This window comes from Protopterus annectens, chromosome 3.part0, assembly GCF_019279795.1.
Source record: "Protopterus annectens isolate FY-2018-M chromosome 3.part0, PAN1.0, whole genome shotgun sequence".
Classification (NCBI taxonomy): domain Eukaryota; kingdom Metazoa; phylum Chordata; order Ceratodontiformes; family Protopteridae; genus Protopterus; species Protopterus annectens.
The window spans coordinates 195,404,427-195,421,490 of record NC_056731.1 but is presented as its reverse complement, the minus strand read 5'-3'; the positions used below and the strand labels follow the sequence as shown (position 1 = coordinate 195,421,490).

The window sequence follows — 17,064 nt, the reverse complement described above, 5'->3', positions numbered from 1 at the left end:
GATTTTATTTCATTTAGTTTGGTGTCTAGAGGCCCCCCCTTGGCACCTTCTGACCATCAAGCCTTCCTCACACTGCTCAGTTGGCCCACTCATTCCTCTGGCTCATTCTTTCCTCAGGAACAAAGGGTCAAATAGTTAGGAGTAATAAAAAAGATCTTTACAGGGCTTAGGTTCTTTATGTTATGCCCCAACATTCCACAGCACATGCCCAGTTCATACCTCAGAGATTGGCATTAGCGTGTACCAGTGCGTGTCAGTTGCTTTTGCTAGTGACATATCCTTTCAGGATTGCACAACCTCCCTCCCCCAAAGCCAGCATACTACTGTGACACCCAGTCACCACTAGGGATTCCAGTATGGGAATATACCTTAATACCATCCCACTTCCATTTGAAGGCAATGCAGCAAATACTCTATCTTCCTCCTGTTAATTACATCAGATGTGCATAAATCACTAATCAAACTCACATCACCTGGGTTGTAGTCAAGGTTTCATCTCTCTATGACATAAGAACTGGCTTAACAAAACTTACTTGTTGACACTAGATGCCCTACATATAAAGATTGCTGAAAGGGGCTCAACATGTGTAATCCAAACAGTATGCTGTCAGCCGCTGAGTTACTGCTGCAGGAACTGAGCCATCACTTTGAGTAGCTTGTTTCAATCTGTAAATAGAAATTCTTTATTTATAGCTTGGATAAGAGGAAACACTATTTCTAAGGAATATGATGACTGGTTTAAGATATCTTTGAGAGTCCAATGACATCTTGTCATGTTGGGTTTTGTATAAGGAAAGAGGAGAATACAAGAAGGCATACCCCAGGGCCTTTTGGTATCTTGTGTAGTAATGGCCTGCCTGTTATTGGGAGACAACAGTAATCATATTTTGAATTTCCAGGTGCTTTTCATGTGGAAGAAAGGTTTTTATCAGGGCAGCTCTGTAAATGCTCCCTGAAAGGTCAAAGTTGTAGGCAGTCAAGAATAATCTCTTCTAGTTCACTGTACTCCCAAAGGACTACATCAAAGTGCTGAAGTGACATTTCCTAGGACAAGATACACAATCCAAGTGTTGTGTTTTATTGTTATAATGATCATTCATGAAGACACTCCTGTGGGCAAGCATCTTCCAGAAGAAAGACAGTCACTCTCATGAAGTCAGTGCTTAGTTACAGCCCAAAAAATGATTGAATCATCTCATTAAACCTACAAGTTATGCCATTTAACATTACAGTATGATGTAACTTAATGTTCCAAGAACAGACACTGAAGAGGCGGAGGGTGACAGTTTTATAGGGATGTGCAGCATCTTTTGGAAGATGCTGCATTGGGTGAGTGGAATGCTGAAGTTTGTAGTCAAAGCACAACTAGAGTAATAGGCAGGCTTGGCCTTGGAATACAAAATGACGCGAGGCACAGAATAGCAGGACTCTGCCAAGATAATTCACTGGTCATACCAAACACTTTCAGCAGTCTCAGACGTGGCTTTAAGCATGGCTGTCACCCGACTGTCAGACTGATGATGTAGTTTGCAGTCATGGATGAAGGAGTACTGTACAATCATCAAAAACATGACCTGGAGTGAATGTGGCTCAGACTATCAGGTTATCTGTGAGGTTTAGAGAAAATGAAGGAAAGCAAAGAAAAGTATTCAAGGCCAGTGAGATACATGCTCAACCATATTCCAACTGAATGTGTAGTTGGCATGAACAATTGGTTTAAGGAGCTAGACCTGGTGGATAAAGTAACCTGAAAAATTATAAACAGGCATTTCTGATTGTCCAGGAGGTGGCATCCAAAAATATTCCGTATAAAAAGAAGACTAAGGAGGCAACCAACAGGCAACATGTCTGTCTCTGAATGTTTTAGAAGTGGCCAAAGAAAGGAGGAGAACAAGAAAAATACTTACAAAATGAAATGAAGCTTGCAATATAGCTTGTTTATTGAAATTAAAGAGTTTAAATAGATAAAGATTTAAAAAGTATGTTATATAGTTTATGATCCATGAGTGCGGTTTCTAAAAGCATCCACTAGATGTTTTTTCAAGTAATTTTCTAAGTATTTTTTACGTAAAATTTTTATGTAAAACATTTATTTTCATGCGTTTAATAATTTTATATTAATTGAAACATTTTTTAGTTTATTAATTAATTTATGTTTTAATGTGTTCTGATTTATATGTAGTTAGCGGATTGGTGCTTGTGATCATATGGCTTTAGTGTTGTTTATAAAAGAATGTCGTAAAGCTGTCTTTGTATCTGATGAAGTTTTAGGTACCATTGTAATGAAAAGTGCTTCATTAAACGGATTTGTATTTGCCGGGTTTGGTTTTGTCTTTCAGTCTACTTTCATTTTTAAACTTTGTCAAGTGCTTAGAGAAACGGGGTTACCAGGTCACTTTAATCATCTCTTGAGGAATCTGTATGCAGAACAAGCAGTAAAAGGCACAACTAGATGTTTCAAGATTGGGAAATGTGGAAGATAGGGTGACATGTTCACCTACTTATTCAGTTTGTATGCTGAATACATCATCTGGAATGCCAGGATTAATCAGGTGCTGGAATGAAAACGGCTGAAATATTAACTTCACGTATGCAGATGACACCACTCTAATGGTTGAAAGTGAGGAAGAATTGAAAGTCTTTTGAAAGTACAAAAATACAAAACCTTATTTGTTGCTCAACATCCCAAAAACTGAAATAATTTCATCTAGTCCTATTATTAATTTCAAATAATTAGACAAAAATGGGGGCAGAAACAGATTGATTTCCTGGGCTCAAAAGTTGTGAAAAAAAAAACGCTCACTTTTTGGAAAGAAAGCTATGGCAAATCTGGATTGAATTTTAAACAGCAAAGGCATCAAACTGTCAACAAAGATCTATATAACCCAAGCAGCTCTGATTTCCCCAGTAGTCGCTGTGAAAGCTGGACTATAAGTTATGTGAAAAACAATGGATGTTTTTGAAATTTGGTGTTACAGAAAACGAAGAACTCAATGAACTGCAAAAAGATCAGAACAGTCAACACTCAAGGAAATCTAGACTGTTCAATACAAGCCTAGCAATAAAACTGAAACTCAAATTACTTTGGCCATGTAATTTGAAGACAGGATACACCAGAGGAGACAGTAATGCTGGGAAAAATCAAAGGCAAAAGAAGAAATGGGGCACCAGGGACTAAGTTGAATGGACAACAGTCACTGAAGTAATAAATATGAATTTGCAAGAACTTAAAGAAGCACTTCTTGACATATAGGCCTGGTGTGCCAAAGTCAATGAGGTCACAAAGAGTTTGATTCAATTAAACAACAACAATAAGTTCTGCGGTACCTGCTAGCCATCTGGCCCACAGAAGTAATGTGTGTTCCTGCAGAATCTGACAGGGTAGAAACAGACTGCACTGTTGGCACTTCTGCTGACAGTATTATGCGTTTTCTAGACATTGTACTCAGCAGCAGTACTGAAATACGGACTACCTGCATAACAATTTTACTTATGACTTCCGTTTTTGACATAGTATGAATTAAGTTGTTAACTCAGCTAAAAATGTTTCCCTATTATCAAACAAAAGGACTTGCCCAAGCTAAGTTTACTACTGGGTGCAATGAGGATTAAAATGGACTTATTCGTGCAATGAAAGGTGTTAAATGCTCTGTAGAAATCCTCCAATCAAAGGTGATTAGAAAACCTTTTGTGCAGCCACTTCATACTATGTCTATGCTCAGAATACACGATCACTTCTAATTCTAAATAACTAAGAATCTTAGTCATACTCTACAACTCCAGCAATCCCCATCACAAATGAAACATTTTTCACCCAAGAAAAATATACTCAATTCAGAATGACTCTTTCCTAAATCTCCTAGCACAGATCTCAAAATGCTACAATTTAGGTACAGCATTGTTAATGTTACCCTCAAATTTTGCCTTGTTCTTCTTGTATGTAATGATTTTCTTCAGATACACCTGTTTAACAATACACACTATTTAAATAGCTCAATCAAGCCTATAAAAAGAATCCTGATCATTCCTGGTGTGGGGTCTAATACCCAAAGACTGTATATTCTGAAAATATAAGGAATGTATTCTCTTTCTGACTTTCTGCAATTATTTTTAAAGGGAAGTGATAGGATTTTTAATTCACAGAAGTTTAGAGTTATGTCTCCCTGTGTTTCTTGATCCTCACTATTCTCAGTAGCCACGCTACAAATGCTCTGTTCTGAGAAAATATATAGCACAACACAACAAAACATGCATATACTTGAGCTAATCATCCCTGCAGTTAGTTCCTTACAATACTTTCCACAATAGGTCTGAAAAGCAGTTACTTACAAGGGTTTGCGCCATCAGCCACTATTAACATACGCAAGGAGGACAGATTGATGTCTCTCTGGTCTCGATGTGCTACAAGAGCCCAGTGCATATCCCTCGATTTTACACATGCAACTTTTGCTGTGCACAAGACAAAAATAAGCAATATTTAAAAAAACAGTACTTGTAGAACACTCACTGTGGTTTATACATGGTACACAAATGACAGAAGCAAAAAATAAGTTTGTCTTTTATGCAAATATTACATAAGGCACACACAGCAGCATACCCCCCCCCCCCAATAAAACTGCAGTGGTAGCCAACAGGTTAATGGATGAAGCACAACTGGGACAGAAAGCAATTCTGATTATCGCTCTGTCACATCAAGTACTGTCACAATTTAACTGTAGCACCATGCATAAAAATGCACAACCCATACACACCACTTATTAATGATTAAACATAACACACCACTTTGGCTCATTTTACATTACAGGCCTATAGTTTCCTCTAGTCTTGAAGACAAGAAAATGCAGTGAAATTTATCAACACTGTCTTCCAATCATGAAAATTCAATCACATCAGTTTACTTCAGAATGCTCTTATCAGTACTTAAATACATCATAAGCCCTTAAATTATCCAGTACTGTCTTCCCTTTCTTACAATTACCTGTAAACTTGTTTTGATCCTTGTAAAACATTTCTGTGTTGCTCTCTTACCTTTATACTGACACACCTTCTGTATCCACGAAATAGGGTTGACCTTCATTAAGGAATAAGGTATGCTGATGACATGCATCATGTTCATGACACTCTGAAATGTAAAGAAATGGGAACACATGTCAAGATACAACCACCTGAAACACATGTCCGTTCTTTCTCTTAACAAGGCTCACAGAAGACCTGTCATATACATAAGAATGCCCCGCAGGCTTTACTTTTCAAATATTTCAGCAGATACAGTACTTATACAGCTGCACTAGTCCCAGTACCAGCTCCGCTGCACACGTTCTCAGCCTCCTGATTGCTACTCACACATCCTGAGATGGATTTTAGTGATTTGTGAGTTGGAAAAGCTAGACCAGGAAGGAAGGTTAGCAGCCAACATTCTTCATGGGACCCTGCAGAAAACCTGTCAACTACTCCTCATCGTCTACTTCCTCTGGGTGAGGTGTTGAAACACCTTCCAGTAAGAGACAAGTGGCAACTTGCCAGCAGCCAATGACCCAACAATTAGGCAGCAGGATGGCAGAGTTGTGTAGGTAGAGATGACATCTAATGCAGTCATGCAAATTACATCATTTTGTGTTCCAACCAAATTAGGTTCCTCTTTCCTAGCATTAGACAAAATTGTATCCGCAGCCAGGCATGCATCTTCCCTCATGACTCTCTTCCTTCAAGTACTGATGACCTCACAAGAAGATGCCAGAAGGATCTCTCTCCCTGTAGAGGGTAGGATATGGACACTCTTATGTTACTTGAGAATAAGGATTAATAATAACCAGCAGAAGTAGGGGGAAAAATAAACAGCTGCACTTCTGCATTACTAACTGTAAATCCACACACACCAAATAATCTAACCATTATTATATTACTATCAAACTCAAAACATTCTAAAACAATATTCTATTAAAATATCAAGAACTGCAGTAAAATCTCAGCAGGTTAATTAGGCCAGTTCATGGTAAACTGCCTTTTAAAGACCAATTATTTTCCACATTTTACTGGAATTTGACTTAAAATGCAATAAACACAAATCTGCAATCACACCCATCACAAATGCCAAGCTATAAATACATACAAAGTAGGAGTCAGCTTCACATTCAGTTTATCATTGTCATCGCCATACTAAATGCTACACATCCAATCAAGAGGCACCAGTGCAGCCACATTTGCTTGTTACTTTTTTCATGAAACAAACAAGGACTCACACCACTTTGCACTATTCCTGTGATTAAAAGAAAAGTCACACCTCTTCCTAAGCACACACAGATGTCACCCATTCAGCACTGTTGTAGCCCGTGTCTCAATTACAATAATTAATTTATGCAAGTCTATAATTATAGATAATAATACATAGATGGAATTTAATACCAACCATACACAGAGAATAAGTTAACTATTTTGGTCAGCTTCAAGGTGGGGCTTTACGTCCAGATTATTTTACATTTATGTATTTATTCTTTGTTGACTAGTGCTACTAGGCTAGTAGCCTACTTTCAAGAGAGTCCTGATGTGGTATTTATACTACTACTAGGGGAAATCTGGGCAGGGCATTGGAGAACTTCCCCTACTCATCACTGTTGTGAGTGGGAACCATTTTAGAGGAGCACTTCCTGTTCCATTCCTGACACAGATATGGCTTGGAGAAACAGGGAGGTAGATGGAGAAAGATGGACATGATGGAGTCCTAAAAGATGTTGGAGTACTAAAAGAAATGAAGGAGAAAGCAACTATCGAGACTGGACAATCTGTGCTGGATTTTGAGAAAATATTTCAAAGAAAACTGTTTGATGGAGATGAGTCAGCAAATGATGGATATACAATTATAACTCTCCAGTTGGAAGGTTTGCTGGATGATTTACTTAAAGAAATGGTGATGCAGATGGAACCAGAAAATGAAGGAGATGTTTCTAGAGGGAAAATTTGGAGAAAATGTAAAAGGATGATGCACAGACAATCCTGAAGAATAGTGGTGAGATAGAAGAGAAAACTTATGGAGAGTAAGTAAAAGAAGGCAAAAGTGGAGTAGCAGAAATGAAAGCAAAATAAAATGAAAAACAGAATTATGTGGTAAGGATTCAAAGTAAAGACAAAAAATGGACAGGTATGAAGTGTGGGACAATTTAATAACTAGTTTGGGTGTAAAAGCACATGAGTAACAGTATTTATTCTCATTAACAAAGACACATTTTGTGGCATTGCACTTGAGACTGTTTTTTAAATGGAAAATTTTCTTGGAAAATATAAAAAAAAGAAAGACTGTAACCTATAGAGTTTTTATGTGATAAAAGCAGTTAACAGGGAAAAAGAAAAGTAGACAAATGTAAAATTTCAAATAGAGGTAGAAAGAGAGACTTTGAAAGGAATTTAAAGGCTTTATGTAAAGTAGTACTGGCTACTGAAAAAGTTTATGACAAAGGGGGTTTATGGAATGTTGCCTGGGATTATAATATTGTGTTAAAAATAGAAGGAGAAAAAATTATACATATACCAAAGCATGTTAAATGTGGAAGGGAATAGGAGTGTTGTAAAATACTGGGGACAACCCAAAACATTTTTTTTTTGTGGAAAAGGAGGGCCTTTTGATAAGTAACTGTGACAAAAGATAATGTTATATTTGTGGAGAAATGGGACATGATGCAAAAAATGTGAACTGAAATGTTTCAAATATAACAAAATTAGACATTTATTGTTGGATTGCAAAAATGAAAACAACGGTAAGGAAAAAGTAAAAGAAGAAAATGAACAAAGAGAAGAAATTTTAGAAGTAATAGAAAAAAGATAAAAAAATAAGAGAGAGGATATTAGAAGAAGGTTCTGAAATAAGTTGCAATGAAGACAAACTGGGGGGTAGTAAAAGGGAAAAAGAATCCTGCTGGTAAAAGGTAAAACACAGAAAATCAAAATTTAAAGGGATATGTAATAAAGAAAAAAAAAAGGAAATGGATGAAAAAGAATGTATACAACTAAAGACTGGGGCTTGGTGTAATGGTTAAAGTGTCTGACTCACAAACGCAAGATACACTGTTTGATTCTGACCCCTGGGAAGGAAACTGGTTAGGCTTACAATAGCCTGCTAAGAAATCTAGCCTAATAATTTATGAACTTATGAAACCATGAATCTAAGAAAAAGGGGAAATTTTCGAGTGCTTTCTATACATGTGAACAGTATTAAGAATATTGAAAGAAAAATAGGAATTTTGCAGTGGTGTAATTACATGTGATACTGATGTAATTAAATTAAAAGACAAGATTTTTAACAAATTAAGAAAGATTACAGAGAAACTATGGGTAGGAAAGAAATTTGGAATTTGGGAAATGAGAGATGTTCTGGAATATATAGATGTTAGATGTAACTTTAGAAAAAAATAGGAAGATTAACCATTACAGATTTAAAACGGAAAGAGCAAGCATTTAGAATTATAACACAATATGCTTATACTAACTGTACAGAAAGGGAAAGCTTATTTCAGAGTTTCGACTATGTAGTCATAAATATGAATATTATAATAACAGGAGACTTAACTGGGATTTAAGAGGCAAGCATAAAAAGAAAGGAAATGATACAAGAAAAATGTCAGAAATTATACAATGTGACAAGTTAAAACTTTGGGACAAAAATTAACGGGCTTACAAAAGGGATATGTATAGAACTGAAATAGAGTACAGTATCAGAAGGTTTAGTTATAGGTGAAGGGGAGGTAGTTAAAACAGGATTTTCTGATCATCTTGCAACATGGCTAAAGATAAAAGAAAACAAGGAATATATAAAAATAGGCAAAGGAATAAAAAGGATGAATGAGAAAGCATAGAATGAAAAAGGAAAGATCAGTAATACAGTTATGGAAAGATCATATTACTGAGAACATTTTATAAAAATTGGTCTGAATGGTGGATGATATTTAAGAAAAAAAACATATAAAAATGTTTTTGCAGTGGCAATATGATGCGAGAAAAGTACAGAAAGAAAAATATGAATGAACATACACTGATGCATTGGAAGACTTACAACATAAATTACTTTGACAAAGTAAAAGAATTATATGAAAAAAAAATCAAGGAAAAAAGACTTGTTACATAAGCAAAGATCTTTTTTATAAGGAGAAAGAGAAGCAGTATCAAGTTACTTAAGCAGATTAGCAAAGGGAAATGGGAGTGTAATGAGAGAAATAAAACATGAAGAAGTAATAGAAAGAACTCAGGAAAAGATTATGAATGCTATACTACAATATTTGCAAGAAATGTTTAAAGAAAAAAAGAAGGTAGTGAAAAAACATGGAAAGTAAAAACATTAACAGAAAAAGAGAATAAAGAATTGGAAAAGGATATTTCTTTAAAAGCGCTAGATAAAGTATTAGGACAAGTAAATACAGATTTAGCTGAAGGCCAGATGGAATAGGTTATGAAATGTATAAAAATTTAAGGGATTGGCAAAAAAAAACATTTTTTAAAGATGATTTTGAATGAATGGTTAAACAGAGGTTTTATGTATAAAGAATTATTTACTGGAATACTTATATTCATACGGAAGAAGGAAGACAGAAGAGAAAAAAATGGAGACTGATAGTATTGAATAATAATGATTATAAGATCTTTACGAAAATAATGCACCAGAGATTTGAAACAGAAATGGAAAATATTATGGAAGATAGCATATACAGTATAAATGGGAAGGGTTGTCAATAATTATTAATGATAAACAAATTGTGGAGGATATTATGAACAGAAAAGAAAAAGCAAAAATCATGACAGAAGCTCTTAATATGGCATTTGACACAACTGGATATGAAAGCTTATGGGTAATAATGAAAGAACAGAAGTGAGAAGGTTAGGAAATTATTTATGTCAGTGTATAGCAACAATAAAGTAAAAATACTTGTAAAATGGCTGGTTAAGCCAAAGGTACATATGAAGAGTGGTGTAAGATAGGCAATGTCCAATGAGTTCTATACTCTTTGCATTTAGTTATGTATGTGTTAACATGTGAAATACATTACAAAATAAAGGAGGTGGGGTATATAACACCTGAAGGGTTAAGAATTCCAGTTCTGTTAACAGATTCAGATGACATTATAAAAAACAAAATTTGGGGTATAAGTAGTAATAATTTACACAAACAAGTACCAAGAGATGATAGGGATGGCTTTAAATAAAGGAAAAAAGTAAAGCTTTAGATGCTATAATAAAAATCAGGGGTATATATTTTACAATGAATGACATTTTTGTGTTGGGTATAACATTTGGGAAAAAGATGCAAGTAGAAATCAAAGGGAAAAAAACAAAAGAAGAAATAAAGCAAACATCTTTTCTGGAGAACATATAAATTATAATGGAGAAAAAAGGGCTTCATTGATAAATTCAGTACTGATGGGAAAAAATAGTATACTTAGTAAGTGTATTTATGTTGCCAACAGCATTTGAAAAGGAATTATTGCAGATAACTTTTTTCATTTATATGATGTTCTAGATTAAACCCAGTAAAAAGAGAAGTTCTGCATGTAAATAAAGGAGGAGGTGGTTTAGGGTTAATTAACCCAGTAATTTACACTGCTTCATTAAATTTGTAGAAAGTGTTAAAGTCGATAAATGAAAAAAGATGAGAGATTAGTACTAAACTGTAAAATTGCAAGGATGATAAATTTGGGGGTATGGTAAAAAAAAGTAAACGAAAAAAAGAGTGTAGAAATAAAGAATGTTACCAAGAAAAAATATTTTTGTGAAAAATAAAAGTTGATGATATATATGAAAGGCAGAATAGTATGGTACAAGAATGTAAAGATAAAACATTACTATGTAAAACCATGGGAAAATCATACAGATGAAAAAAAATTAAAGCTATAAAAATAAGAAGCAAATGGTATAATCAGAAAGTAGAATATCAAGATTTTTTGTGGAGACTGGTAATAGATAAATTGCCAGTAAAAGTAAATATGCCATATAAAAAGAAAAGTGATAAGCAAAGTGATAGAATATGTTTACATTGCCAAGAAGAAGAAACTATGGAACACGCTTTTGAAATTTAATTGAGTAAAAATTATGGGGAAAACTATGTGAAGATATAAAAGTGGATAAAATAAATATGGATATGATTAAATGTGGATATCGTAAGAACAGAAGTAACAAATATGCTAAAAGAGTAGATAAAAAAATAATTTCATGTTATACGGAATGAAAGAATAAATGAAATTATGTTTAATTATGAATGGATTTTACCAACAATTAAGTAAAATCAGAAAGTGATTATGGAAAATGGAGCGGGGATGTAATAAGAATGAAAATTTAACATGATTATAAAGGAAATTATGAATGTGTAAACAGATTTGTATACTTAGATATTTGTACATATGAAAATATGTCAACATCATCTTCTTTCGGCTGTTCCCGTTAGGGGTTGCCACAGCAGATCACCTGTTTCCATTTCTTCCTGTCCTCTGCATCTTGCTCTGTCACACCAACCACCTGCATGCCCTCTCTCACTACATCCATAAACCTTATCTTAGGCCTTCCTCTTTTCCTGTTACCTGGTAGCTTCATCCTTAGCATCTTTTTCCCAATATACTCTGCATCCCTAGCATCTTTTTCCCAATATACTCTGCATCCCTTCTCAGTACATGTCCAAACCAATGTAATCTTGCATCTCTGGCTTTGTCTCCAAACCTTCCAACCTGGGCTGACCCTCTAATATACTTATTCCTAATCCTGTCCACCCTCGTCACACCCAGTGCAAATCTTAACATCTTTAACTCTGCCACATCCAGCTCAAACTCCTGCCTTTTTTTCAATGCCACTGTCTCCAACCCATATAACATAGCTGGTCTCACTACCCTCTTGTAGACCTTCCCTTTCACTCTTACAGGTACTCGTCTATCACAAATCACTCCTGGCACTCTTCTCTACCCACTCCATCCTGCCTGTACTCTCTTCTTCACCTCTCTTCCACACTCACCGTTACTCTGAACTATTGACCCCAAGTATTTAAACTCATCCACCTTCGCCACCTCTACTCCTTGCATCCTCACCATTCCTCTATCCTCCCTCTCATTCACACACATATATTCTGTCTTAGTCCTGCTGACCTCCATTCCTCTTCTCTCTAGAGCATATCTCCATCTGTCCAGGGTCTCCTCCACCTGTTCCCTACTCTCACTACAGATCACAATATCATCTGCAAACATCATAGTCCACGGGGACTCCTGTCTGATCTCGTCTGTCAACCTGTCCATCACCAATGCAAATAAGAAAGGGCTCACAGCTGATCCTTGATGTAATCCCACCTCCACCTTAAATGCATCCATCACTCCCACCGCAGACCTCACTGCTGTCACACTACCCTCGTACATATCCTGTACCACTCTTACATACTTCTCTGACACTCCTGACTTCCTCATACAATACCACAACTCCTCTCTAGGCACCCTGTCATATGCTTTCTCCAAGTCTACAAAAACACAATGCAACTCCTTCTGACATTCTCTGTACTTCTCCATCAACACTCTCAGAGCAAACATCGCATCTGTAGTGCTCTTTCCCGGCATGAAACCATACTGCTGTTCACTAATCATCACATCCCTTCTTAACCTAGCTTCCACTACTCTTTCCCATAACTTCATGCTGTGACTGATCAATTTAATCTCTCTGTAGTTACTACAGCTCTGTAGTTACTACAGCTCTGCACATCACCCTTATTCTTAAAAATCGGTACCAAATACTTTTTCTCCATTCCTCAGGCATCCTCTCACTTTCCAAGATTTCATTAAACAATCTGGTTAAAAACTCCACTGCCATTTCACTTAAACACCTCCATGCTTCCACAGGTATGTCATCTGGGCCAACAGCCTTTCCATTCTTCATTCTCTTCATAGCTATCCTTACTTCCTCCTTGCTAATCCATTGTACTTCATGATTCACCATCCCTACATCATCCAACCTTCTTCTCCCTCACATTCTCTTCATTCATCAACCCCTCAAAGTACTCTTTCCATCTCCTCAACACACTCTCCTCGCTTGTGAGTATGTTTCCCTCATTATCCTTTATCACCTTTACCTGCTACACATCTTTCCTAGCTTGGTCCCTCTGTCTAGCCAATCGGTACAGGTCCTTTTCTCCCTCCTTAGTGTCCAACCTTTCATACAACTCTTCATATGCCTTATCCTTAGCCTTCACCACCTCTCTCTTTTCCATGCACCTCATCTCCTTATACTCCTGTCTACTTTCTTCATCTCTCTGACAATCCCACTTCTTCTTTGCCAACCTCTTTGCCTGTATACTCTTCTGTACTTCCTCATTCCACCACCATGTCTCCTTGTCGTCCTTCCTCTGTCCCGATGTGACACCAAGCACCTTTCTAGCCGTCTCACTTACTAGGTCTGCTGTAGTTACCCAGCTATTTGGTAACTCTTCACTGCCTCCCAGTGCCTGTCTTAACTCATCCCTGAACTCCACCTCACAATTACCCTTTTCCAATTTCCACCATTTGATCCTTGGTGCTGCCCTCACACTCCTCCTCCTCCTCCTCTTGATCACCAGCGTCATCCTACAAACCACCATCCTATGCTGCCTAACTACACTTTCTCCCACCACCACTTTGCAGTCTCCAATCTCCTTCAAACTGGCCCTCCTACATAAGATATAATCCACCTGTGTGCATCTTCCTCCACTCTTGTATGTCACCCTATGCTCCTCCCTCTTGTTAAAATACGTATTCACCACAGCCGTATCCATCCTTTTCGCAAAATCCACTACCATCCGACCTTCTGCATTCCTTTGTTTAACACCATACCTACCCGTCACTTCCTCATCCCCACTGTTCCCCTCACCAACATGCCCATTTAAATCTGCTCGAATCACCACTCTCTCACCCTTGGGTACAGTCATCACCACTTCATCCAATTCACTCCAAAATTTTTCTTTCTCATTCACTGCACACCCAACTTGTGGAGCATATGCACTAACAACATTAATCATTACATCATCAATTTCCAGCTTCATAAACATTACTGTATCCAACACCCTTTTCACCTCCAAAACACTCTTTGCATACTGTTCCTTCAGAATAACTCATACGCCATTTCTCCTCCCATCCACACCATGATAAAACAATTTGAACCCACCTCCAATACACCTAGCCTTACTCCCCTTCTATCTGGTCTCTTGCACACACAATATACCAACCTTCCTTCTGTCCATCATATCAGCTAGCTCTCTCCCTATACCAGTCATACTGCCAACATTCAAAGTTTCGACCCTCACTACCACAGTCCTAGCCTTTCTCCTCTCTTCCTGCCTTCGGCCATGCATTCTGCCTCTTCTCCTCCTTCGGCCAACAGTAGCCCAATTTCCGCCAGCACCCTGTTGGCTAACAGTACTGGTGGCGGTCGTTGTTAACCCGGGCCTCGACCGATCCGGTATGGAAATATTAACTGGTGACTGCATGAAAAGATTTGGAAATATGTCAACATTTTGTAAATAAGAGTTATTTTTGTATACAAAGGACCCCCTACACTTTTCGATAGGTGCTTCGGGATCTTTTACATACACCTGAGCTTGTTCTGCCATGCTGCCAAAATTAGGAAGACACTACTACAACTTGCAACAGAGATAATGCACCTCCCCCAACACACACACACATGCATACAAGTCTGACAATCTTCACAGAGTGATGACCTCCAAATAGAGTAACCATTCAGTATTAGCAATAAACACTTACTGTAAGCTGGCACTGTATTCATGGTTGCCAGCTCAACTACTACCTGTCCCAAAAAACATTTAATAGCCAAATTTTGGTCCAACTCCCATCATAATAAAACTTTAAATAGCAGTTTGATCTTGCTACAAATGTCTCTGTCTCCTGATCAATGTCCACAAATTACCAAGGAAACCATCAAGTTGATTTAATAAAAATTAGCAGACAAGCTTATGATTCACACATTATTAACAAAGCACATCCACTTCAGAATAGCATCTTCTGAATAATCTGATTACTTGACAGGTCATATTAAATTTAATGTCCCAGTATATCAAACTAAGGAATTCAACCAGTAAAGTCACCAGTTAACCCTCCTGGTCCAGCCCATCAAACCAATTTTTACTTACTAAACTATTTACCTCACAGTGGAGCCACTGAACCCTGGAACACATAAGTACCATGGATAAAGCACCGGCTGAATCCACCTCAGCTAATCCAAGGTTACAGTTTTATACAGTCACACCTGAATACAACTGTGTGACACTTTAAAGCAACAAGGTTTAATTATAGTGGTCTGTCAAGGGGTAAAATTACTTGTTCATAACATTAACATTGAGATCCAGCAAAGGTATCAGTCTTTGTATAACGCATGTAATTTTGCAATCTGAGGGAAGGAAGGTCGAGCATTACGAAAGCAAAGCCATAAAGACTTATATAACATGCCTGATGCCCATGGAGGGGTGGTGCTGAGTGAAGTTATGCATTATGTATTGCAGTTTACAGCAAAGTAACATTTTTTTAAATAGTTTTGCAAAGCAACATTTGGCACTGTAGTAGGTTTCTAACAGATGTCACATAATGCCTTGCATTTTTTTAGAAAGTACATGAACATAGCTCTTTGATAATAAGTTGTTATGAAATACGTAAACTCTACTTCTCTGACTGAAGCTGTGACAAGGGTGGGGTTCAAGTGGAGTTGTGGCATGTTGTACTGCATGTTATAGCAAAAGACTGGGGTCCGGACAGAGCTGTGACATTTTGTACTGCATTTTATAGCAACACTGTACCTAAACCATTTTCAAATAATTCATGAAAGCAACATTTGACACTGCAGTACTTTTATAACGGTTAGGAAAGTAAAAGAAGGAAAACAGAATAATTGGTCCTTTCATTTGCCATGAAAGCTCTTAATAAATTTTCACTGAGTGATCAATTCTTCGGTTTTCATTCTTTTACTTTCTTAACAGTTTGTTTTTTCATGTGTTCAGATTTGTTGCTTTTCTAACTGGAATAGTAACATTCTGCTCTGCTTTGCATTCTACAAGATGGAACGCACATTGTAAATAGTGCAAATATGTAATTAACACATGTTCTGAAATACTCAACCTGTACTACTTTGAATGGAACTGGGACATGGGGAGGTCTTTAACAGAATTTTGCACTGTGCTTGTCATGTGCGCGAGCACACACACACATATCCACATATGGTTAAGTACAGTACAACTATTAGGGTAGAACTGTGAGATAAAAAAGAGAAAACTTACATACATTTAGATTGCAACATAACCCTTAATGTGTATACAACAATATTATAAAGGGAGAAACACATGTAATAAGGCTAATGAGTGAAGATACTGAATTACCTGAAGTAATGAAATGCCACATTTTAGAGAGGAGATGCAACAGTACTGTTGTTGGTGCAATGGTAGAAGACATATTGCAAAAGAGGAATACTGTAGTGAAAATTGTTTGGCAGTAATAGAGTATAACAGAAGTCTAATATTGTTAACAGATCTAAATTGTCATATTCTTTAAGTTACAGTAGAAATATAAATATAACTTGTGAAACTAAGCACAAATAACAGATACTAATTATCAACCCAGAATTAAGGAAAACCAATGGAAGAAGCCATCTTTTGAATTAAAAAATAAGCCATATTTAAAGAGACAGCTTTGTTATACACACACTAGTATTATGAAGAATGCACACAATTATTTCCATGTTGTAACTGTAGTTATTGTACTTGTATATTAAAACAAGATAAGTTCATACATCCAACCACGAATGAAAAATGTTTTTATACATCAATATGCCAACTGTAACACAGAGAATATGGCATATGTTGCAATCTGTGGCATATGTCAAGGTTTCTACATAGGAAAGATGAATAGATCTTTTAAAGAACTGATATATGAGCATTTGTATGAAGTGGGATAGTGATGATTTGCTTAAACTGGATAGGGAAACAAAAGAGATGGAGAGGGTGAATTTGTGGATGATGGGTTTAGCAATGAAACCAGATGCCATTATTAAAATGAGAGGGCGGAGTGGGAAGTTCTTGTGCCA

At 36.7% G+C, this 17,064-nt stretch overlaps 1 protein-coding gene across 10 annotated transcripts in view; it reads right to left on the bottom strand.

The window, feature by feature from the left end:
- DIP2C (disco interacting protein 2 homolog C) overlaps window positions 1-17,064 on the bottom strand; it is a 2,757,794-nt gene that overhangs the window by 969,298 nt on the left and 1,771,432 nt on the right. For all 10 annotated transcript variants that reach the window (XM_044064688.1, XM_044064689.1, XM_044064690.1 and 7 more), the window contains 2 exons: window positions 5,029-5,122; window positions 4,330-4,449 (listed from right to left, as the gene is read on the bottom strand). In XM_044064688.1, the coding sequence (XP_043920623.1) occupies window positions 4,330-4,449; window positions 5,029-5,122 (214 nt within the window). The remainder of the gene's footprint in view (window positions 1-4,329; window positions 4,450-5,028; window positions 5,123-17,064) is intronic.